Source organism: Pelobates fuscus, chromosome 3, assembly GCF_036172605.1.
Source record: "Pelobates fuscus isolate aPelFus1 chromosome 3, aPelFus1.pri, whole genome shotgun sequence".
NCBI lineage: Eukaryota > Metazoa > Chordata > Amphibia > Anura > Pelobatidae > Pelobates > Pelobates fuscus.
In genome coordinates, this window is record NC_086319.1 from 426,794,537 (window position 1) to 426,820,825 (window position 26,289).

The following is a 26,289-nucleotide window of genomic DNA, read 5'->3' on the forward strand; positions in this document are numbered from 1 at the left end:
CTACCCGGGAAAACACTTTCATTAATGCCTCCGCTACGGTCTCGGCATGTATATTAGTGAGGGCCACAGCTTCGGGGTACCTGGTGGCGTAATCCACTACAGTCAGAATGTACCTTTTGCCAGAGGGACTGGGTTTTGGCAGGGGCCCTACGATATCTACCGCTACGCGGCTGAAGGGCTCTGCGATAATGGGTAGGGGACATAGCTTGGCCTTGTGGCGATCCCCTCGTTTACCTACTCTCTGACATACGTCGCAAGAGGTGCAATACTGGCGCACATCCTGCGAGATGCCGGGCCAGAAGAAGGCATGCGTTAAGCGGTACCGGGTACGGGTCATCCCTAGGTGTCCTGACAAGGGAATGTCATGAGCAATTCTAAGCAGCTCCTGTCTATACTTTTGCGGTACCACTAGCTGCTTGTTAGTCAGGGTGACAGACCCCCCCACATCTTTAGTCGTGACACGGTATAACAACTCCTTCTCCCAGATGTACCGCTCCCCCTCTAGCCCGGTTTGGTCTGTTTGTGCCCGGTCCCTATATACTTGGAGGGTGGGATCGGTCTGGACTTCGGTCGCAAAGGTAGTCGGGGTATCCCAGGACATGGGGGTCGGTTGGGGAGCATGGTCTCTTACCTGAGCCTCAGAGTGCATCGGTGTAGCCGTGGTGCGAGCCTGTTGCCGGGTGGTTACGGGGTGTGCCTCCTGATAGGGAGTCTGGGGAATAAAAGCGGAAGTCATTTGGCCTAAGTCATTCCCCAGCACAACATCTGCAGGTAAATTTTGCATAAGCCCTACTTCCACAGTCCCCTCTCCCACACCCCAATCCAAGTGTACTTTGGCAGTCGGTAGCCGGTATACTGCTCCCCCGGCCACCCGTACTGCCACTGACCCGCCAGTGTGGGTTGCGCCCGGGACCAAATGTGGTGCAACCAAAGTCAAAGTGGCTCCCGAATCCCTGAGCCCTTGTACCTCCTTGCCCTCTAGGGTTACTAGCTGCCGATGATGTTGTCGGTTGTCGGTGGCTCGGACCGACATTACTTCGTGGAGCACCCCTAGCGGCTCCTCAACTTGAGCGCTCAGCAATTCTTGGGTGACGGGGGCTACCTGGTAATGGTGTGCAGCAGCCCTTGGTGCCAAATTTTGTCGCACCTGATTCCAAGCCTGCCGGCTCCGGTTTTGGGTGCACTCCCGAGAAATGTGTCCCCACTGCTTGCAGGTGTGACACTGAATGTTAGCCCGGCCGTTGTATCGGGAGGGGGGTGTTGGAGTATTCAGTGCTGGCCTGTGCAGGGGTACGGTGGGGCCGGTAGGAGTAAAATTATGGGGTGGCCCGGTAATCCGAGGGAGGGCCTTATTCTGTGATCCGTGATGCCTCCGGGCATCAAAATGCTGATCCGCCAATCTAGCGGCTTCGGGTAGGGTGAGGGGTTTACGGTCTCTCACCCATTCTTGTGCGTCTGGGGACAAGCCATTAAAAAACTGCTCCAGTAGCATAAGCTGTCGTAACTCCTCCATATTAGTGGCGTTGCTGGCCTGTATCCATCCTTGCGATGCTTGATCCAGCTTGTGTGCCCACTCTGCGTGAGAATCTTTCTCCGGTTTGCGCAAGCCCCTGAACTTGCGCCGGTATGCTTCTGGGGTAATAGCATACCTCTCCAAGATCGCCCTCTTTACTTTAGGGTAATCTTTGCTGTCCTCTCGAGGTACAGCACGGTAGGCTTCAGCTGCCCTACCTGATAATTTACCGGCCAGCAGCGGTACCCATACTGCGGGTTCCAGATCGTGCAAATCGCACAGCCGCTCAAAATCCTGTAAGTACCCATCGATTTCGTCCTTTTCTTCACAAAACGCTTTAAAGGCGTGATGTGGGACTTTGGGCTTTATTTGTCCATAGGTGGAGGCAGTAACAGACTCTGCCCTAGGTGGGGTTGCTGGTGGGTTGGTTGCCAGCAGATAGTCCTGTACATCCGATATCATCACGGTCAACATTTCCAACGATACTGGTTGCGGCAGAAACTCCAACCTGGTTCGTAGCTCTTTTTGGAATGGGGTCTCTTCCTTGGCTGGTGGAGGTGTAGTGCTGCGGGCTCTGTCTCCCTCCATTAGTTCAGCGATCAGCACAGCCTTAGATTTGTTGCTGGCTATCTTGCCCCTGGCTTCCAGTAGCTCTTTTAAAGTCTGTCGTTTCAGTATGGTGTAGTCAATCTCCATACGAATTGCCCTTGCTTTCCTTGTTCGGTAGTTCCAGTTTACACGAACGCTGCTTTTTCGGCTGTAAGGTTCGGATCCCGTCGCTTGCCACCAATTGTAACGGTATGCGGTATAACCGTCCACGACATCCGTTGGTATCTTCAGGAAATCCACAGTCAGAGTAGAAAGCAAGGCAATATTCCCAATCCTCCCAATAACCGGACGAAACACAGTTTGGGAGTCAACTAACTCGGTTTATTCACAAGCAGCGTATTTATACAGTTCCCCATGCAAGGGGTTTCCACACAGATCATCCAGGGGATTTCTCCCAACATGCATTGTGACTTTCCCAACAGGCATTGCGACACGAGAGGGATACTCCCACTAAAATGGACGATTAAGTGGATTATCCCCTCGTGTAGCAAAACCGACAATTGACTCTAAAATCCATAATTCACATAATATTCGGTACTTTGGAATAATCGAACGTTCGGTAGATAGCTGGGGTCGGAGCGCACACTTTGTGAGAATACCGCTCTGATCCCAGCTGAATTGACCGAACGCCGCACATAATACATTTAAACATGAAAGTTGGGTTAAAAGTACCGAATAAATACGGGACATATAATGTACCGAACGCGGAACTCCCGAACGCTCTGGAAACCCAGCGGGGCTCGGATCATCGAGTAGCCGTTTTCAAGTCCAGGCTCTCGACGACCGAACACCGCTGCAGAGACAAAGGATCCAAGATGGCCGACCGCCGCATGGTCGGTATTGGATCGACGGCCACCTAGGAGAGCCCTTAATTACCGATTGCAACAATGTTGCAATCGGTTACTTGGTACCACACGACTTGGGAGTGTGTGGTCGACCTGGGGAGCCCGTATTCGTACGGCGAATGGCCAGGATAGCCGTGTTTTCGTCGTATGAATGCTGGTACGCTGGCAGCGTACGGCTGCCAGCGTGCGAACGGCCATAGCACAATACATACACATTTAACGGAACACATCATACAGTCAGCCTACGGACAACCTATACTGCATATAGTCCAGAAGTGGCTAGATTTGCCACAGTGTGTAATACAGAGACAGTGTGTAATACAGAGACACCCAGTGTGTAATACAGAGACAGTGTGTAATACAGAGACACACAGTGTGTAATACAGAGACAGTGTGTAATACAGAGACAGTGTGTAATACAGAGACACACAGTGTGTAATACAGAGACAGTGTGTAATACAGAGACACCCAGTGTGTAATACAGAGACAGTGTGTAATACAGAGACAGTGTGTAATACAGAGACACCCAGTGTGTAATACAGAGACAGTGTGTAATACAGAGACACACAGTGTGTAATACAGAGACAGTGTGTAATACAGAGACAGTGTGTAATAGAGAGACAGTGTGTAATACAGAGACACACAGTGTGTAATACAGAGACACCCAGTGTGTAATACAGAGACAGTGTGTAATACAGAGACACCCAGTGTGTAATACAGAGACAGTGTGTAATACAGAGACACACAGTGTGTAATACAGAGACAGTGTGTAATACAGAGACAGTGTGTAATACAGAGACAGTCTGTAATACAGAGACACAGTGTGTAATACAGAGACAGTCTGTAATACAGAGACACACAGTGTGTAATACAGAGACACACAGTGTGTAATACAGAGACAGTGTGTAATACAGAGACACCCAGTGTGTAATACAGAGACAGTGTGTAATACAGAGACACACAGTGTGTAATACAGAGACAGTGTGTAATACAGAGACACACAGTGTGTAATACAGAGACAGTGTGTAATACAGAGACACACAGTGTGTAATACAGAGACACCCAGTGTGTAATACAGAGACACACAGTGTGTAATAGAGAGACAGTGTGTAATACAGAGACAGTGTGTAATACAGAGACAGTGTGTAATACAGAGACACCCAGTGTGTAATACAGAGACAGTGTGTAATACAGAGACACACAGTGTGTAATACAGAGACACACAGTGTGTAATACAGAGACAGTGTGTAATACAGAGACACCCAGTGTGTAATACAGAGACAGTGTGTAATACAGAGACACCCAGTGTGTAATACAGAGACAGTGTGTAATACAGAGACACACAGTGTGTAATACAGAGACAGTGTGTTATACAGAGACAGTGTGTAATAGAGAGACAGTGTGTAATACAGAGACACCCAGTGTGTAATACAGAGACAGTGTGTAATACAGAGACAGTGTGTAATACAGAGACACCCAGTGTGTAATACAGAGACACAGAGTGTGTAATACAGAGACACACAGTGTGTAATACAGAGACAGTGTGTAATACAGAGACAGTGTGTAATACAGAGACACCCAGTGTGTAATACAGAGACACCCAGTGTCTAATACAGAGACAGTGTGTAATACAGAGACAGTGTGTAATAGAGAGACAGTGTGTAATACAGAGACACCCAGTGTGTAATACAGAGACAGTGTGTAATACAGAGACACACAGTGTGTAATACAGAGACAGTGTGTAATACAGAGACACCCAGTGTGTAATACAGAGACAGTGTGTAATACAGAGACACCCAGTGTGTAATACAGAGACACCCAGTGTGTAATACAGAGATAGTGTGTAATACAGAGACAGTGTGTAATAGAGAGACAGTGTGTAATACAGAGATAGTGTGTAATACAGAGACAGTGTGTAATACAGAGACACACAGTGTGTAATACAGAGACAGTGTGTAATACAGAGACAGTGTGTAATACAGAGACACACAGTGTGTAATACAGAGACACACAGTGTGTAATACAGAGACACCCAGTGTGTAATAGAGAGACAGTGTGTAATACAGAGACAGTGTGTAATACAGAGACACCCAGTGTGTAATACAGAGACAGTGTGTAATACAGAGACACAGAGTGTGTAATACAGAGACAGTGTGTAATACAGAGACACCCAGTGTGTAATACAGAGACAGTGTGTAATACAGAGACACCCAGTGTGTAATACAGAGACAGTGTGTAATACATAGACAGTGTGTAATACAGAGACACACAGTGTGTAATACAGAGACAGTGTGTAATACAGAGACAGTGTGTAATACAGAGACACCCAGTGTGTAATACAGAGACAGTGTGTAATTCAGAGACACACAGTGTGTAATACAGAGACAGTGTGTAATACATAGACAGTGTAATACAGAGACAGTGTAATACAGAGACAGTGTAATACAGAGACAGTGTGTAATACAGAGACACACAGTGTGTAATACAGAGACAGTGTGTAATACAGAGACAGTGTGTAATACAGAGACACACAGTGTGTAATACAGAGACAGTGTGTAATACAGAGACAGTGTGTAATACAGAGACACACAGTGTGTAATATAGAGACACACAGTGTGTAATATAGAGACACACAGTGTGTAATATAGAGACAGACAGTGTGTAATACAGAGACACACAGTGTGTAATACAGAGACAGTGTGTAATACATAGACACCCAGTGTGTAATACAGAGACACCCAGTGTGTAATACAGAGACACAGAGTGTGTAATACAGAGACACACAGTGTGTAATACAGAGACACCCAGTGTGTAATACAGAGACACCCAGTGTGTAATACAGAGACACACAGTGTGTAATACAGAGACAGTGTGTAATACAGAGACAGTGTGTAATACAGAGACACACAGTGTGTAATACAGAGACAGTGTGTAATACAGAGACACCCAGTGTGTAATACAGAGACACCCAGTGTGTAATACAGAGATAGTGTGTAATACAGAGACAGTGTGTAATAGAGAGATAGTGTGTAATACAGAGACAGTGTGTAATACAGAGACACACAGTGTGTAATACAGAGACAGTGTGTAATACAGAGACAGTGTGTAATACAGAGACAGTGTGTAATACAGAGACACACAGTGTGTAATACAGAGACACCCAGTGTGTAATAGAGAGACAGTGTGTAATACAGAGACAGTGTGTAATACAGAGACAGTGTGTAATACAGAGACACCCAGTGTGTAATACAGAGACAGTGTGTAATACAGAGACACACAGTGTGTAATACAGAGACAGTGTGTAATACAGAGACACAGAGTGTGTAATACAGAGACAGTGTGTAATACAGAGACACCCAGTGTGTAATACAGAGACAGTGTGTAATACAGAGACACCCAGTGTGTAATACAGAGACAGTGTGTAATACAGAGACAGTGTGTAATACAGAGACACACAGTGTGTAATACAGAGACATTGTGTAATACAGAGACAGTGTGTAATACAGAGACACCCAGTGTGTAATACAGAGACAGTGTGTAATTCAGAGACACACAGTGTGTAATACAGAGACAGTGTGTAATACATAGACAGTGTAATACAGAGACAGTGTGTAATACAGAGACAGTGTGTAATACAGAGACACACAGTGTGTAATATAGAGACACACAGTGTGTAATATAGAGACACACAGTGTGTAATATAGAGACAGACAGTGTGTAATACAGAGACACACAGTGTGTAATACAGAGACAGTGTGTAATACAGAGACACCCAGTGTGTAATACAGAGACACCCAGTGTGTAATACAGAGACACCCAGTGTGTAATACAGAGACACAGAGTGTGTAATACAGAGACACCCAGTGTGTAATACAGAGACACACAGTGTGTAATACAGAGACAGTGTGTAATACAGAGACAGTGTGTAATACAGAGACACCCAGTGTGTAATACAGAGACAGTGTGTAATACAGAGACACACAGTGTGTAATACAGAGACACAGAGTGTGTAATACAGAGATAGTGTGTAATACAGAGACACCCAGTGTGTAATACAGAGACAGTCTGTAATACAGAGACACACAGTGTGTAATACAGAGACAGTGTGTAATACAGAGACACACAGTGTGTAATACAGAGACAGACACACAGTGTGTAATACAGAGACAGTGTGTAATACAGAGACACACAGTGTGTAATACAGAGACACACAGTGTGTAATACAGAGACAGTGTGTAATACAGAGACACCCAGTGTGTAATACAGAGACACCCAGTGTGTAATACAGAGACACACAGTGTGTAATACAGAGACAGTGTGTAATACAGAGACACCCAGTGTGTAATACAGAGACAGTGTGTAATACAGAGACACCCAGTGTGTAATACAGAGACAGTGTGTAATACAGAGACACCCAGTGTGTAATACAGAGACACACAGTGTGTAATACAGAGACACACAGTGTGTAATAAGAGACAGTGTGTAATACAGAGACACCCAGTGTGTAATAGAGAGACAGTGTGTAATACAGAGACACACAGTGTGTAATATAGAGACAGTGTGTAATACAGAGACAGTGTGTAATACAGAGACACACAGTGTGTAATACAGAGACAGTGTGTAATACAGAGACAGTGTGTAATATAGAGACACCCAGTGTGTAATATAGAGACACCCAGTGTGTAATACAGAGACACACAGTGTGTAATATAGAGACAGTGTGTAATACAGAGACAGTGTGTAATACAGAGACAGTGTGTAATACAGAGACACCCAGTGTGTAATACAGAGACAGTGTGTAATACAGAGACAGACAGTGTGTAATACAGAGACACCCAGTGTGTAATACAGAGACACAGAGTGTGTAATACAGAGACAGTGTGTAATACAGAGACACAGAGTGTGTAATACAGAGACAGTGTGTAATACAGAGACACGCAGTGTGTAATACAGAGACAGTGTGTAATACAGAGACACCCAGTGTGTAATACAGAGACACCCAGTGTGTAATACAGAGACAGTGTGTAATACAGAGACACCCAGTGTGTAATACAGAGACAGTGTGTAATACAGAGACACCCAGTGTGTAATACAGAGACACACAGTGTTTAATACAGAGACAGTGTGTAATACAGAGACACACAGTGTGTAATACAGAGACAGTGTGTAATGCAGAGACACACAGTGTGTAATACAGAGACACACAGTGTGTAATACAGAGACACCCAGTGTGTAATACAGAGACAGTGTGTAATACAGAGACACACAGTGTGTAATACAGAGACAGTGTGTAATACAGAGACAGTGTGTAATACAGAGACACACAGTGTGTAATACAGAGACAGTGTGTAATACAGAGACAGTGTGTAATACAGAAACACACAGTGTGTAATACAGAGACACCCAGTGTGTAATACAGAGACACCCAGTGTGTAATACAGAGACACAGAGTGTGTAATACAGACACAGTGTGTAATACAGACACAGTGTGTAATACAAACACAGTGTGTAATACAGAGACACCCAGTGTGTAATACAGAGACATTGTGTAATACAGAGACACCCAGTGTGTAATACAGAGACAGTGTGTGTGGCGGTACCAGCCTTGCCACTGGGCATTGGAGAAGACTGATTGCCAGCCTCCTGCCATGTGACTATGGCCCCTGAGATGTATTGCCTGCTCTCCTGTACTGCTGAGGATTGCTACCCCTTAGGTGGATTTGGCTATGGAGCTTGTGTAGTGCCCTCTGTTGGTAGCAACAGTAATATGCACTACCTGAATAGCAAGACTGGTAATTTGCATATTCGGGTAGATTTGCATATCGCTAATTCTGCATGCAGGAGAGACATTTGTGTTAATTATGGTCTTCCCCACCTATTTATAAATATGTAATTATGTTATAATAAGTCACTGAATGTTGCCTGCTATGATTTGACTGTTTGTACTTTTATTGAGTTTTCACAGCAATGTTAATGTAATGACCAAATGGGCTAGTCCCAAGTAAAATAAAGATTTTGTCAGTTCTTGCTTAACCCTCAAAGCGATGTGTCGTCTCGGTCTTTGGGGGAATGGGATTCTATGCTGACTGCCAAGAGTGTAAGCCGATGTCTGCTTTTCTTGTTCAGCTGTTCCAGTGTTCGTGTGGTTCCAGTCGGGAGAATGGTGTTTGCAGTAGCTGCCTGTGCATCTGGAAAGGGGATTATCGCCTAAACTGGGTTTTATCCTCTTGTAAGTGAAACGGTTCGTTACAGTGTGTAATACAGAGACACCCAGTGTGTAATACAGAGACACCCAGTGTGTAATACAGAGACACCCAGTGTGTAATACAGAGACACCCAGTGTGTAATACAGAGACACACAGTGTGTAATACAGAGACACCCAGTGTGTAATACAGAGACAGTGTGTAATACAGAGACACACAGTGTGTAATACAGAGACACACAGTGTGTAATACAGAGACACACAGTGTGTAATAGAGAGACAGTGTGTAATACAGAGACACCCAGTGTGTAATAGAGAGACAGTGTGTAATACAGAGACACACAGTGTGTAATATAGAGACAGTGTGTAATACAGAGACAGTGTGTAATACAGAGACACACAGTGTGTAATACAGAGACAGTGTGTAATACAGAGACAGTGTGTAATATAGAGACACCCAGTGTGTAATACAGAGACACACAGTGTGTAATATAGAGACAGTGTGTAATACAGAGACAGTGTGTAATACAGAGACAGTGTGTAATACAGAGACACCCAGTGTGTAATACAGAGACAGTGTGTAATACAGAGACAGACAGTGTGTAATACAGAGACACCCAGTGTGTAATACAGAGACAGTGTGTAATACAGAGACAGTGTGTAATATAGAGACACCCAGTGTGTAATACAGAGACACACAGTATTTAATACAGAGACAGTGTGTAATACAGAGACACACAGTGTGTAATACAGAGACAGTGTGTAATATAGAGACACACAGTGTGTAATACAGAGACAGTGTGTAATACAGAGACACCCAGTGTGTAATACAGAGACACCCAGTGTGTAATACAGAGACAGTGTGTAATACAGAGACACCCAGTGTGTAATACAGAGACAGTGTGTAATACAGAGACACACAGTGTGTAATACAGAGACACAGTGTGTAATACAGAGACACACAGTGTGTAATAGAGAGACAGTGTGTAATACAGAGACACCCAGTGTGTAATAGAGAGACAGTGTGTAATACAGAGACACACAGTGTGTAATATAGAGACAGTGTGTAATACAGAGACAGTGTGTAATACAGAGACACACAGTGTGTAATACAGAGACAGTGTGTGTCACGGACCGTTTCAGCATGAAAGGGGAAAAATCCGTTTAGGCGATAATCCCCTTTTCCCAAACAAGGCACAGCTACTATAAAAGCACCAAAACTCACGAATTCGGATATAAATGAATGCACCAAACTCCCGAACTGCATACAAGGGAATAAGGTAGCACTCCAGCTGGAACCTCACGAATAGCTGCTAGCAGATGAATAGGGAAAAGCAGACATCAGCTTACACTCCTTAGCAATCAATCTCCAACAGCATACAGTGAATCCCCCCAAGAACGAGACAAGGCTCCGTGTTGAAGGTCAAGCAGTGGTCTGTTTATTGAGGGCTACCTGCCCCTGTATTTATGCAGGTCTCCCACCTGGTGGACACTCCCCTAGGGGACCAGATGGAAGACTGAAACAGCAGACAGACATGTATCATTTTCGTACACACAGCCACAATACTTTCCCACAATGCATCCTGGTTTCCTCCTCCCTGCCCTGGAGATAATTAATGAAGTAATTCAATTATCTCCTAAGACAAAGGCCAGACTCCATTATGCACATGGTGACACAGAAACAGACTATCACTTTAAAATACATACAGACACATTTTATACATAAAACACAGACATGTAACATATCCCCAGATAGCTCAGGTCTGGGTGCACATTATTAGGTGAATGGCACCCAGATCACACAAATACATTTTAATTGCCATGGAGCTAAAGTCTTTAATTATACGAACAGGCTCCATGGCAGGCTATCTGGGTTACTACAGTTCACATAAAACATAAAATACCGAATTTCCCTGCATTCACCAAATCCATTCGAATTAGAACCAGGGGCTGGAGGTTCAGCGGTGCCTGCACGTAAAAGTGTCCGATTTTGGTGCATGAAAGCCGGGCAGAAAAGTGTTGGCTGCCCGGGGAGCTCCAGAACAGCGCCACCTAGCGGCCGCTAAGTGTAACAGCGGCCACACAGTTAACAGGCAATTAACCGCAGCTTCAGGGAGGTAAATGGAGGGCACACTCCAGCTTCTGGGTGGCCAATTAACAACGCCGGCCGGCTTCCCACGGCTCTGGGGAGGTTGGTGAACGGCTGTTTGTTCGGTAGGTGACATCTACCGAACTGCTGTGCAGAAAGGGAGAAATAAATCCTTCTGCACAGTAAAATTAACCCTTTAGCTGCCGGTCCATAATCCAAAGGCAGCAGGCGGGCAACCAGGCTCCTCCAATACAATGTGGCGAGATTGGTTTCGTCACAGTGTGTAATACAGAGACAGTGTGTAATACAGAGACAGTGTGTAATACAGAGACACCCAGTGTGTAATACAGAGACAGTGTGTAATACAGAGACAGTGTGTAATACAGAGACACCCAGTGTGTAATAGAGAGACAGTGTGTAATACAGAGACACACAGTGTGTAATATAGAGACAGTGTGTAATACAGAGACAGTGTGTAATACAGAGACACACAGTGTGTAATATAGAGACAGTGTGTAATACAGAGACAGTGTGTAATACAGAGACACCCAGTGTGTAATACAGAGACAGTGTGTAATACAGAGACAGACAGTGTGTAATACAGAGACAGACAGTGTGTAATACAGAGACACCCAGTGTGTAATACAGAGACAGTGTGTAATACAGAGACAGTGTGTAATACAGAGACAGTGTGTAATATAGAGACACCCAGTGTGTAATATAGAGACACCCAGTGTGTAATATAGAGACACCCAGTGTGTAATACAGAGACACACAGTATTTAATACAGAGACAGTGTGTAATATAGAGACACACAGTGTGTAATACAGAGACAGTGTGTAATATAGAGACACACAGTGTGTAATACAGAGACAGTGTGTAATACAGAGACACACAGTGTGTAATACAGAGAAACACAGTGTGTAATACAGAGAAACACAGTGTGTAATACAGAGACACAAAGTGTGTAATACAGAGACACAAAGTGTGTAATACAGAGACACACAGTGTGTAATACAGAGACACCCAGTGTGTAATACAGAGACAGTGTGTAATACAGAGACACCCAGTGTGTAATACAGAGACACACAGAGTGTAATATAGAGACAGTGTGTAATACAGAGACACACAGTGTGTAATATAGAGACAGTGTGTAATACAGAGACACCCAGTGTGTAATATAGAGACACCCAGTGTGTAATACAGAGACACACAGTATTTAATACAGAGACAGTGTGTAATACAGAGACACACAGTGTGTAATACAGAGACAGTGTGTAATATAGAGACACACAGTGTGTAATACAGAGACAGTGTGTAATACAGAGACACACAGTGTGTAATACAGAGAAACACAGTGTGTAATACAGAGAAACACAGTGTGTAATACAGAGACACAAAGTGTGTAATACAGAGACACACAGTGTGTAATACAGAGACACACAGTGTGTAATACAGAGACACCCAGTGTGTAATACAGAGACAGTGTGTAATACAGAGACACCCAGTGTGTAATACAGAGACACACAGAGTGTAATATAGAGACAGTGTGTAATACAGAGACACACAGTGTGTAATATAGAGACAGTGTGTAATACAGAGACACCCAGTGTGTAATACAGAGACACACAGTGTGTAATACAGAGACAGTGTGTAATACAGAGACACCCAGTGTGTAATACAGTGACAGTGTGTAATACAGAGACACCCAGTGTGTAATACAGAGACAGTGTGTAATACAGAGACACACAGTGTGTAATACAGAGACACACAGTGTGTAATACAGAGACAGTGTTTAATACAGAGACACACAGTGTGTAATACAGAGACACCCAGTGTGTAATACAGAGACAGTGTGTAATACAGAGACACCCAGTGTGTAATACAGAGACAGTGTGTAATACAGAGACACCCAGTGTGTAATACAGAGACACCCAGTGTGTAATACAGAGACAGTGTGTAATACAGAGACACCCAGTGTGTAATACAGAGACACACAGTGTGTAATATAGAGACAGTGTGTAATACAGAGACACACAGTGTGTAATATAGAGACAGTGTGTAATACAGAGACACCCAGTGTGTAATACAGAGACACACAGTGTGTAATATAGAGACAGTGTGTAATACAGAGACACACAGTGTGTAATATAGAGACAGTGTGTAATACAGAGACACCCAGTGTGTAATACAGAGACACACAGTGTGTAATATAGAGACAGTGTGTAATACAGAGACACCCAGTGTGTAATACAGAGACACCCAGTGTGTAATACAGAGACACCCAGTGTGTAATATAGAGACAGTGTGTAATACAGAGACACACAGTGTGTAATATAGAGACAGTGTGTAATACAGAGACACACAGTGTGTAATATAGAGACACCCAGTGTGTAATACAGAGACAGTGTGTAATACAGAGACACCCAGTGTGTAATACAGAGACAGTGTGTAATACAGAGACACCCAGTGTGTAATACAGAGACAGTGTGTAATACAGAGACACCCAGTGTGTAATACAGAGACAGTGTGTAATACAGAGACACACAGTGTGTAATACAGAGACACACAGTGTGTAATACAGAGACACACAGTGTGTAATACAGAGACAGTGTGTAATACAGAGACAGTGTGTAATACAGAGACACAGAGTGTGTAATACAGAGACAGTGTGTAATACAGAGACACACAGTGTGTAATATAGAGACAGTGTGTAATACAGAGACACAGAGTGTGTAATATAGAGACAGTGTGTAATACAGAGACACACAGAGTGTAATATAGAGACAGTGTGTAATACAGAGACACACAGTGTGCCCCCTGGCTGTTATAGGAGGGTACAGTCTCAGGATTGCCCCCTGTAACGGAGCTCCGTGTACTCCGACCGAGTACCCTCCGTTGATGGATGCTCCTAGCACTCTCAGAGGACTCCAAGCACTGCAAACGACACCACAACCACCGCAGGCTCCACAACCGCCGTAGCTTAACTGGAGCCGCGCCGTCTTCCTTCCATCCTGGATCGGCTTCTGTCCTCCAGGACCATGTGGGGGAAGGCCTCTCCTCCAGGAGAGCGTATCCGGAACAGGCTCTTAAAAGAGCTAAGTGATTCAGCTCAGGGGAATATGCAGAGCATAGCAATCCCCAGTGTGATATAGCAGTTCCCTCCAATAACGAGACAAGGCTACGTATTGAGGGTCAGAAAAGGTCTGAGGTCTGGAACACCCAGCCTGCTTTTTATTACAAAAAGTACACACAGGACACACCCAGGGGGAGGTATAAAATAACCAATAACAGAATAGTACAGCCCACAGGTTCCCTCCCCTCTGCTTGGGAGATAATTGAGTTTCCTACTTGTAACGAACCGTTTCAGCATATGAGGGGTTAAAATCCGTTTAGGCGATAATCCCCTTTTCTCAGAAAGGCACAGCTACTGCAGAACATCAAAACTCACGAACTAGATACAGGCGAATGCATCAAACTCCCAAACTGCATACCCGGGAATAAGATAGCACTCCAAGCTGGAACCTCACGAATAGCTGCTAGCAGATGAATAGGAAAAGCAGACATCAGCTTACACTCCTAGCAGTCAATCTCCAACAGCATACAGTGAATCCCCCCAAGAACGAGACAAGGCTCCGTGTTGAAGGTCAAGCAGTGGTCTGAGGTGCTGGGGCACTGTAGCGGAGTAGAGGTATGATCCAAGGTAGCTCCGCTGGTAGACAGGAACAGCAATCCAATACAGGTATCAAACGGGTAGCGTAGTTACAATCCCTTCCCTCCAAGAACTAGACGACACATAGCTTGGAGGTCAACTGTCAGCTTTATTCACACAATTTCTTTTATGGCTTTTTCCCATGCAAGGGAGGTAACTCAAAACAACCAATCACCTCACAATCACCTCCCCTCCCTCTCCTCCCCTTAGATTAGCAGGTAAATTAATTAGAGGGAACCGAGTTTTCCCCAGTTTCTGAATGACCCCTAAATACGGGGGGTACGAGGATAAACGAGGGGTCCCCTGGTAGGTCTGCTCTGGGTGAGTAACATATTCAAATTTCACCCAGATCAGACCAGGGGTTCGGGAGTTACAGGTATTTAAAGATTTGACCGACTGCAGGGACACAGTAGCCGAAAACGGCTCCATAGATTCTGGCCCTGTAGTGGGTCTACTTCACTGCATAGAAAGTGCCGAACAGCTCAGCCATCCGACCCCAATCTTTGGTTCGGATGAATCCCCTAGACTGGGGAATGCAAACTACCGAACGGCGGGCCGTTCGGCAGTTTGGATCATATGATTTGGTGATCCTGGAGGTCTGAGCGGTGTCTGGGTAGTCGAGCGTCCGATTTTAGTTCCAGACGCTCGACGACCAAACACCGCTGTTCGGCAGTTAAGATGGCCGCCGCCACGTGGAGATTAGGCGAACGGCGGCCACCCACGGACCCAATAACGGTATGTGCACATCGGTTCTTTCTTAACATGCTGGCACAATATACAAGATAATTGCCATGGAGCCAAAGTCTTTCCCATAGTCTTTCATTATATGAATAGGCTCCATGGCATAGCTATCTGGGGGGTATCACTGCTCACACAGGGCAAGTACCGAATGGCCCCACTGTATTTAAAGGGCCAGAATGAGTGACATGCACTCTGTTAGGGCCGAATACTGTTTTTAAAGGGCCCAATCTCCCAGGGACCATAATCACATGGCAAGAGGCTGGCAAGCAGTCCTCTCCAGGCCCAAGTGGCGAAGGGCACTTCGTCACACTACTATATCTACTCAATTATCTCCAAGCTAAAACTTACATATTTTTATAAATTTTTATGCACTTTCATAACTTTCCCATTTTACATAGCACATTAATAAAACTTACATTTTTATGTACAACATAAATTGTGGAACGACATATTCAAAATTCGTGAGAATCCGTCCAGTGGTTCCAGAAATATTAAAAAGTCTCTTTGGACCGACCGCACGCCTGTTTGCATGCCCAAAAACAGTTCCACAGATTCGGGCTGTGTGGTCGGTCTATTTCTGTCCTGAAAAACGGTAAAGTCCCATCCGAAAGCGATGTTCGAATAGTCGAACGCACTTCGACTTTTGCCGAAGTGTCGAAGTCAAATGCGGTTAAAACTTCCGCGGTGATCGCTAGTCGAGTGGCGATCTATTTCCCATGAAAAGATGATAAAGTCCCATTCGAACAGGTGTTCGAACGTTCGAACGGGACTTAGTCTCCAGCTGTGGTGTCGAAGGATAAGGGAAAGTACAGGTCACCGCTGACCGCGTTCGATTGCCTTAAGATGGCCGCCGCCACGTGTTCGGCTGTAATGGCGGCCACTTCGACGGCTTCGATACTTCGACGGCTTCGGCACTTCGACTGCATTCGAAGGGCCAGTTAAAACGTTGAAACACTGCTCCCAAGTATTTAAAGGGCCTGGAGCAGTATACACAAATCCATAATGCCCAACTATAGGTTTTACAGGGCAATACAGTCCAGGACAAAGTGGCGAAGGGCACTTCGTCACACCCCCTGGCTGTTATAGGAGGGTACAGTCTCAGGATTGCCCCCTGGCTGTTATAGGAGGGTACAGTCTCAGCATTGCCCCCTGGCTATTATAGGAGGGTACAGTCTCAGGATTGCACCCTGGCTGTTATAGGAGGGTAGAGTCTCAGGATTGCCCCCTGGCTGTTATAGGAGGGTACAGGCTCAGGATTGCCCCCATACTGTTATTGGAGGGTACAGTCTCAGGATTGCCCCCTGGCTGTTATAGGAGGGTACAGACTCAGGATTGTCCCCTGGCTGTTATAGGACGGTACAGACTCAGGATTGCCCCCTGGCTGTTATAGGACGTACCGTACAGGCTCAGGATTGGGCTAGGTGAGGTGTAGTAGACAGGTGACATAACTTGGTTAATGAGCACAGAGTGGAGTGAAAGGTTACACAGTCCATGTGGGATTAGTTACTGAGTGAGCCGAGCAATGGCCAGTCCTGCATCGTTCTGAGAGAACAGAGATCAGACAGGTAGGAGAGAGAGAGAGATAGAGTCTTCCTTCTAACCAGACGTGCCTTTCATAGAGATAGTTGGGTGTTGGTGAAGGAGTTAAATCATTGTTTAGACTTTGAGCTTCACCTGCTCCTGTGTGTAGAGCTTTGCCAGTTCTTCTGGGAGCTCTGCACTTTGCTATGTGAGATTTGGGGATCTTTGCTCGTTCCTGTGTGAGGTTTGGGGAGCTCTGCATGTTCCTGTGTGTAGAGCTTTGCCAGTTCTTTGGGGAGCTCTGCCCTTTACTATGTGAGGTTTGGGGAGCTTTGCTCGTTCCTGTGTGAGGTTTGGGGAGCTCTGCATGTCCCTGTGTGAGGTTTGGGGAGCTCTGCATGTTCCTGTGTGAGGTTTGGGGAGCTCGGCATGTTCCTGCGTGAGGTTTGGGGAGCTTTGCTCGTTCCTGTGTGAGGTTTGGGGAGCTTTGCTCGTTCCTGTGTGAGGTTTGGGGAGCTCTGCATGTTCCTGTGTGAGGTTTGGGGAGCTCTGCATGTTCCTGTGTGAGGTTTGGGGAGCTCTGCATGTTCCTGTGTGAGGTTTGGGGAGCTCTGCATGTTCCTGTGTGAGGTTTGGGGAGCTCTGCATGTTCCTGTGTGAGGTTTGGGGAGCTCGGCATGTTCCTGTGTGAGGTTTGGGGAGCTTTGCTCGTTCCTGTGTGAGGTTTGGGGCACTCTGCATGTTCCTGTGTGAGGTTTGGGGAGCTCTGCACGTTTCTGTTTGAGGAGCTCAGCACGTTCCTTTGAGAGGCTTGGGAACCTATGTTTAAAGGAACGAACACTCCACTAAAATGTTTCTAAACTATTTAGTAAATCTGCCCCTATAGAAAACATGCATGTATTTTTACAGGCTAGACTTGCATCTCTATACATAGCTTTACCATGAGTAAATTAGTCAAAACACTAAGACTTCTAGGTAAATAAAAACTGGTAGAAAACATGCCAGGCAAACGAAAGGCGAGAAAACAACTGAAACCGTTATCACTACGTTGTTCCTGCATACGCAAGGATGTATATAATTAGAATATAAATCAAAGCAAAACAGATCTATCAAGTGGAAAGAAAAACATAAATTTTACTTACCGAAAATTTATTTTTCCTGAAGATTAGAGGCAGTGCTTATACCATAGGGATATCCAATCTGGAGGGAAAAAACAGGCAGGCAAATCTCCAAACATTTTAACCCCTCCCCTAATTACCTCCTTTCCAATAAGTAGCAGCTCCTCCTGATCATCCCCAGACAATACATAAGCCAAATAGCTGCAAAATTACTGAGTTTATTAGAAAAAGGGGCGGGAATTGTAGCACTGCCTCTAATCTTCAGGAAAAAGAAATTTTCGGTAAGTAAAATTTATGTTTTTCCTTTCAGATTAGAGGCAGTGCTTATACCATAGGGATATAATAAAGCAGATCCTGAGGGCGGGTTTCAGTTCACTACTGCTTGAAGCACCTTGCGCCCAAAAGCTGCATACTCCGAGGCCAGTATGTCCCACTTGTAGTGTCTTGAGAACGTATGGAGAGAGGACCGATTAGCAGCTGAACAAATTCGAGAAGGAAAAGCAGCTGCTCGCAGAGCCCATGACGGCGAAACAGCTCTAGTAGAATGTGCCTTTATAGGGCCTGCAAATTCCGTGCCACTCTTAGACTAAGATAACAGAATACAAACCTTCAGCCATCTAGCCAGAGAACTCTTCGAAACCAACATACCTTTTCTTAGTGCCTTTGAACAAGACAAACATACCGATATCCTTCCGGAAGGATTCCGTAGCTTTTAGATATTGCCAAAGACATATCTTTACGTCTAAGCAGTGAAAATTACTTAACAAGGCATTAGACGGATTCCGACAAAAGGTCGGCAAAACCACTTCTCGGTTGACATTGGCAACAGAAAAAGCTTTAGTGATACCTGAAGGATCGAGCTTCAGAACCTCCTTGTCCTGATGAAAACCAAAAAGGGAAAATTCTCCCGAAGCGCTCGGATCTCACATACTCTTTTAGCTGACGTAATAGCCACCAAAAGAAAACGGTATCCAATGAAAACATCTTCAGGGAAACTTCTTCCAATGGTTCAAAAGGCGGTACTCAAAGCGCGGAAAGGACCAAATTCAGATCCCTGGGAGGACAGGTTTCCCTACCAAAGGGCACCAAACGAGTCAGAGCTCTGAAGAACCTTGAAATCAGAAAATTCGAGGTGAAGCATCTGAGGGAGAAGAAACTGCTAGCAGAAACATGTAATCTAAATGAAGCAGGTTTAAGACCTTTGCAAATCCCATCTGAAGGAAGCATAGAATCTTCTGGATGGACGCGGAAACAGGGTTGACTTCAAACCTACACCACCGCTGAAAAAACTTCCAAATCCTAGCGTAGAACCTAGAAGTAGATTCCTTGTAAGATGCCAACAAAAATGTTTATAACTTCAGGATCCAGACCTTTACTCTCTAAAATCTGGAGTTCAGAAACCAGGTCGTCAATCGGAATCTCCGAAGGGTCGGAAGAGGCACCCTGGCGTCCTATAGAATTCCTCCTGAAAGAGGAAGCTTCCAAAAGGTGGCCCCTGGAAAGTTCAGAAGAACCGAGAACCAACTTCTTCTTGGCCACCAGGGAAGGATTAGGATAATCCTTACACTATCCAGCCTATTATTTGAAGTATACTGGGAATAAGAACTACTGGCGGGAAGATATATGCCAGGTTGAACTTCCGTGGTACTGACAGGGCATCTATGATATCTGGCTGGTCCGCTGGATTTAGGGACGCAAACGACTCGTCCTCCTATTTATTCCTGAGGCCATCAGGTCTATCTCCGGAACACCGAAGCGGTCTGTAATGAGCTTGAAAATTCTGCATGACAAGGACCAATCTGCTTGTTTCAAATGATGCCGCTCAGGGCATCTGCCACCACATTGAATTTCCTAAAACGTGAACTGCTGAGATCGACATAAGGTGAACTTCTGACCACAGAATGATCAATGAACAACGGCCTTCACATGTAGTTGATCTTGTACCTCCCAGTTTGTTCAAATATGCCACTGTCGTTCGATATAGACTGAACGAATTTGAATATGTAGATCTGAAATGCCAAGAGCGCCATCCATACGGCCTTTAATTCCCTGAAGTTCGAGGAATTACTCACATCCTTTTCTTGCCAACGCCCATGCTTCATAATGTCTCCCAGATGGGCCCCCCAGCAACGTGCAGAGGCGTCTGTTGTTATTGCCATGAAGGACATCATCCGGAATGAAAGACCTGCGTGCAGGAATCGAGAAGAGGTACACCACTGCCGACTTCTTAAAGTTTAGATTGTTGAACCTCTTAAGCCTCTCTAGGCCGAGTTCCTGTCGATTTCAGACATGCAGTATGCTACTCTGTAGAGGTCTCATCCTGGCTTTTGCCCAACCGACAGCCGGGGTTGAGGCTGTAAACAGTAGGCACATGGCTTCTCTGATCGAAAACACACCTTCTCTCAGAGATTCTAGATTAAACGCTTGATCTTTAGTTTCTTCTCTTCTGGCAGGAAAACTTCATAGCGATAGAATCCAAACCCAGACCCAAGAACTGGATCCTTTGAACTGGCACCAGTTCCGATTTGTTGACATTTATTAGCCAGCCATGTTTCCCAGCGAATATATAGTTGTCCCCAGGACTAACTGTAGCTGATCCTGGGACACTGCAAACAACAGCCAGTCGTCCAACAAGGAATGACAGCGATGCCCATACATCTTAGAAAAGCTGAGACGACTACTAGAAGCTTTGTGAATAACCTGGGTGCTGATGACCGACCGAAAGACAGTGCTCTGAATTGGTAATGTCTGGTCTACCGATTGGCAGCACACAGCAAACCTTAGAAGATTTTTGCTGGATTCTGCTATGGATACATGAAGATAGGCATCTTGAAATCCAGGGACGCAAACCAACTTACTGGATGAATAAGCAGAGACGCTGATTTTATTGATTCCCTGAGGAATTTTAATTTGATAATCCGCCTGTTAACGGCTATTAGTTCTATCAAGGGTCTGAATGATCCATCTGGTTGCGGCACCAAGAAAAGTCCTGAATAGGTGCCTTGATGTCTTTCCTTTAAAGGAACCTCTTCCACCACTCTGATTTATAACAGACTTGATACTTCTCGCATCAGAGAGAGTTCCATATCCAGAGAATGAACCTCGGAACATAGAAACATTTTCTTTGGGGTTTGTGACAACTCTAGAGCGTATCCTTACTTTATCACTGCGAGGACCCAGTGATCTGAAGATGTCTTATTCCAGAGCTCTAGGAAAAGACTCAACTTCTTACCTTCTCCTATAATCAACGGCTCTTTTATGCTGACCCCTGAAATCTGTCCTACGAAAGGAACTTTGAAATGAGAGAAGCGTCTCCGAATTTCGGCTTGGAAACTGCTTCCTATCCGACTCTGTCATCTGTGTAACAACTCATCCAATTTCGAGCCGAACAGTCTTCCTTGCTCAAAGGCTAGTTCACACAGTGAATTTTTAGGTGCCGCATCCGCTAGACAATTTCTAAGCCTACCCACCAAAGTCATTGGGTCTTGGCAACGGATGCCCCCGCAATCAAAGCTTTAGTTTGGGCTGCAGAAGAGATGAACAGCTTTTTCAAGGAGGAGTCCATGCGTAATTCCATGACATCCTTCAGCCCGCTTGAGTCTCTAATCGGTAATGTAGTCTTCTTACCTATTTGAGCAATAGGAACGCCCACTACAGGGATAGTATCCAGCTTACAGTCTTGTTCCGCTTCTATGGAAAAAGAGAGATTTAAAAACTGTCTAGCCAATAAACAGCATGTGACTTGGGAATTTTCCAATCTTTTAAATCAACTCCCTAATCTGTGGGTGAAAAAGAAACCTATTGGACTTCTACCCTGTTTCCTCAAGTTCAAATGCCACTGCACTTCTTTAATCAATACCCCAAATGGATTCTACTGGGAATGCAGATTCCTCATTTGATGAGACACTGCTGAATTATCGCCATACTCAGAACCACTAGTTCCAAAACTAGAATCGGAACTTCCCAAGATCTTAGGCTTTTGTTAGCATGTATTACAATCTGAGAATCCTGGGCAACCGACGCCTGGATTGTCTGTAATGCTGCTGACCACATATCCACAACTGTTTGCTGCATACTTTGTTGCAACCAGCTGATAAAGTGGACATTACTGTTCTTTGTGCTTCCTCTGAAGCTTCTTTGAACACACAGAGCAAAGTTTCCTTTTTACAACCATCTGGCATAAGATGGCCACACACAGAGCACATTAAATGCTTGGCTAGATGTACATTTCCCCTTCTCAGCAACTTTATCCAAATTTTCAGGATTATATACTGGGAACAGAAAACAAACAAGGGAAAATAAACAAAATTTTTCCCTAAAGATTCAGGCTAGAACCATTTAAATAAAAACTTAATCAGTCTTACCTTAAATGGCCCGAGAGTGTGTTGGAGGGCAGGTGAGAAACACACATTGCAAACCGTTCTGAGAGCTCCTGGCAAACAGAGGTTGCTGCTGGTAATGCTCCTTTTAAGTCCTGTAACCAAACAAAAAAACGCCAAGTTCAAATTTGGCGCCTGAATCCAGGTTCGCATTGCGCATGTGCATAGCGCTCTGCGACTCCCTGGTGGAACGCAACGCAACCTGTGCGTGCGTTCCACCGACAGGACCTCCCAGCCGACGCACGCCTGCGTCCTTCGTCAGACCGGCACCTGGCACGGCAAGAGACGGAATAAATTCTGAGGGACCACGCCGTCCGGCGTGTTAAACGCTACTTACCCGAACATCAAGGAAGCAGAGCCTCCCGAGCCTCAGCCCTTCTCACCTGCTTCCTGGAGAACCTCCTGCATAACCTCCCCTGCCGAAGGCAGGCAAAGAACTGGGGATGATCAGGAGGAGCTGCTACTTATTGGAAAGGAGGTAATTAGGGGAGGGGTTAAAATGTTTGGAGATTTGCCTGCCTGTTTTTTCCCTCCAGATTGGATATCCCTATGGTATAAGCACTGCCTCTAATCTGAAAGGAAAACTAGGGCACGATGGCGTTGACTAATAGTGTGGGGTGATTAAACGCTCAAAGGGTAGGCCCATGCAATACATGGATTCACTGGTCAGTGACCCATAGGATTGGGACCCACTGGGAGTATGGTGAAAGGTAGCCACGAGTATTGCTAAACCAAGGCAAGGCACCCCTTCTGCCCCAGGATGATATAGAGGCTGAAATCTCTGGGCCACGGACCTTGTAGCTCTCCTAGTGCACACAGGGAGTAGCAGGAAAAGCCAGTCTTGTGTCCATTATTCTCCTGGTGGTGGGGGGTGATGCTTCAGGGTTCTACCCCTTTTGGTCTTCAGTCCAGGTAGGCCAACGGTGGAGGTGACAATATGCAACAAAGAAAACACAAACTAGTGGTCTCTGTATTTGCAAAAGTGAAATAAATATTACATTTTGGTGGTATAATCCCTACTGAGGATCAGATGTTCTGCTGCCAATGATAGAATTCTTCTTAAAGAATTAAAATACAAAATTAATAAAAGTACCTAAAAAGCATATAGCCAGATACAGTGTTGGTATAAGCCAAATATACTTTATTAGCCATAAACGCAATTAAAAAAGATGTGAACCATAAAATCAACTGATATCCAATGGTGGGAATTACACCAACCGTTGTACGATACATTGAGCTCCCTCCTTGTGAGTGCATTTCTTATTTATTACATTCCTCACATGGACTTACAGCATCACACTATTGTTTCCCATTTTTTTCTTTTGAGTACCATTCCATTGTCACAGTGGTCACCGTTGGATGCTATTCACTAACTGGACTCATCTGACTCAATGCTATTTACACTAGAGCTGATTTGAAGCTCTGCAAAATGAGAGAGGACATACACAAAGTGCATGTAATTTGTGTGTCCCTTGAATAAATCTGCACTATGGTCTTTTTATTTCTTTGTGTTTTGTATGTACCGGTAGGTCAAAGCACATACTTAATTGGAAACAAGATCTCTGGTTAGAGAAAATTATGGACAATATGATGATGGGCTTTTTTTTTTTTTTTTATAATACTTGTTTGTGGTTTGGCACATCCTGTATTTTTCTTTAAGTGCTTTATTTTGTCTCTAGTGTTCCTTTAAGCCACCTTTTGTTTGATACTAATGCTGTCTCTTTTTTTTTTTTTCTTAGGAACCGTGATGTCCCGAAATGATACATGGAGCACAATCCTTCTTCTTTCTTGTTTTCTACAGGCCGGCCTGGTCTTTGGTACTCTTCGCTCCTTTGGAGTTTTTTTCCCTGAACTTGTGGTCTACTTTGATTCTGCCTCCAGCAGCGTGTCCTGGGTGACTTCATGTGGGGTTGCAGTGCAACAGCTAATGAGTGAGTTCTCTAACCGGAAGGGGCACGGGAGACATGCTGCAAGGGATTTCGGGATTGACAATCTTTAGTGACCGGAATGAGGTGGTTAAAGTCACTAATTTAAAAAGGAAAATGAGGGTGTAGAGGTGTTTAGAGAGGAGACTTGGACAAGTAAAGGGTCGCAGTAGCTTTAAAGCAGATCAGGAACTTTGTAGAGGTTTGGTGGTTCAACTAATGAGTGGAGATTCTCTATGGCAGTTGAGTAGGGAGGGGAAGAAAGTTGTCACTTTTAGTTGAAGAGATTGAGTCTCTGACAGTTGAGGGATTTAGAAAGAGAAGGAGGCTCTGGCAGTCCAGTTGCTTAGGAAGACAGGAGGTTTTGGCAGGTGAGAGCTTTTGGAAGAGAAGGTGGCTCTGGCAGTTGGGGGATATAGAAAGAGAAGGTGGCCCTGGCAGTAAGGGGATATAGAAAGAGAAGGTGGCTCTGGTAGTTGGGGGATATAGAAAGAGAAGGTGGCCCTGGCAGTTGGGGGATATAGAAAGAGAAGGTGGCTCTGGCAGTTGGGGGATATAGAAAGAGAAGGTGGCCCTGGCAGTTGGGGGATATAGAAAGAGAAGGTGGCCCTGGCAGTTGGGGGATATAGAAAGAGAAGGCGGTTCTGGCAGTTGGGGGATATAGAAAGAGAAGGAGGCCCTGGCAGTTGGGGGATATAGAAAGAGAAGGTGGCCCTGGCAGTTGGGGGATATAGAAAGAGAAGGTGGCCCTGGCAGTTGGGGGATATAGAAAAAGAAGGTGGCCCTGGCAGTTGGGGGATATAGAAAGAGAAGGTGGCCCTGGCAGTTGGGGGATATAGAAAGAGAAGGTGGCCCTGGCAGTTGGGGGATATAGAAAGAGAAGGTGGCCCTGGCAGTTGGGGGATATAGAAAGAGAAGGTGGCTCTGGCAGTTGAGAGCTTTAGGAAGAGGAGGCCCTGGCAGTTTTGAAGGAGGCAGGATGTTCTGGCAGTTGAGGGATGAAGGATGTTCTGGCAGTTGAGGGATGAAAGATGTTCTGGCAGTTGGGGAAAGAAAGAGGTTTTGGCAGTTGAGGGATGAAAGATGTTCTGGCAGTTGAGGGATGAAGGAGGTTCTGGCAGTTGAGGGATGAAAGATGTTCTAGAAGTTGGGGGATGAAAGATGTTCTGGCAGTTGGGGGATGAAGGAGGTTCTGGCAGTTGGGGGATGAAGGAGGTTCTGGAAGTGGGGGGATGAAGGAGGTTCTGGCAGTTGGGGGATGAAGGAGGTTCTGGCAGTTGGGGGATGAAGGAGGTTCTGGCAGTTGGGGGATGAAGGAGGTTCTGGCAGTTGGGGGATGAAGGAGGTTCTGGCAGTTGGGGGATGAAGGAGGTTCTGGCAGTTGGGGGATGAAGGAGGTTCTGGCAGTTGGGGGATGAAGGAGGTTCTGGCAGTTGGGGGATGAAGGAGGTTCTGGCAGTTGTGGGATGAAGGAGGTTCTGGCAGTTGTGGGATGAAGGAGGTTCTGGCAGTTGTGGGATGAAGGAGGTTCTGGCAGTTGGGGGATGAAGGAGGTTCTGGCAGTGGGGGGATGAAAGATGTTCTGGCAGTTGGGGGATGAAGGAGGTTCTGGCAGTTGGGGGATGAAGGAGGTT

The 26,289-nt window shown here is 45.3% G+C and overlaps 1 protein-coding gene across 2 annotated transcripts in view; it reads left to right on the top strand.

The window, feature by feature from the left end:
* LOC134603667 (monocarboxylate transporter 13-like) overlaps positions 1 to 26,289 on the top strand; it is a 125,217-nt gene that overhangs the window by 4,189 nt on the left and 94,739 nt on the right. The window contains exons 1-2 of one of the 2 annotated variants that reach the window (XM_063449849.1): positions 17,208 to 17,277; positions 24,470 to 24,661. In XM_063449849.1, the coding sequence (XP_063305919.1) occupies positions 24,478 to 24,661 (184 nt within the window). In that variant the 5' untranslated portion in view covers positions 17,208 to 17,277; positions 24,470 to 24,477. Of the gene's footprint in view, positions 1 to 17,207; positions 17,278 to 24,469; positions 24,662 to 26,289 lie in introns of those variants that run through there. The other variant, XM_063449850.1, reaches the window with a different exon arrangement.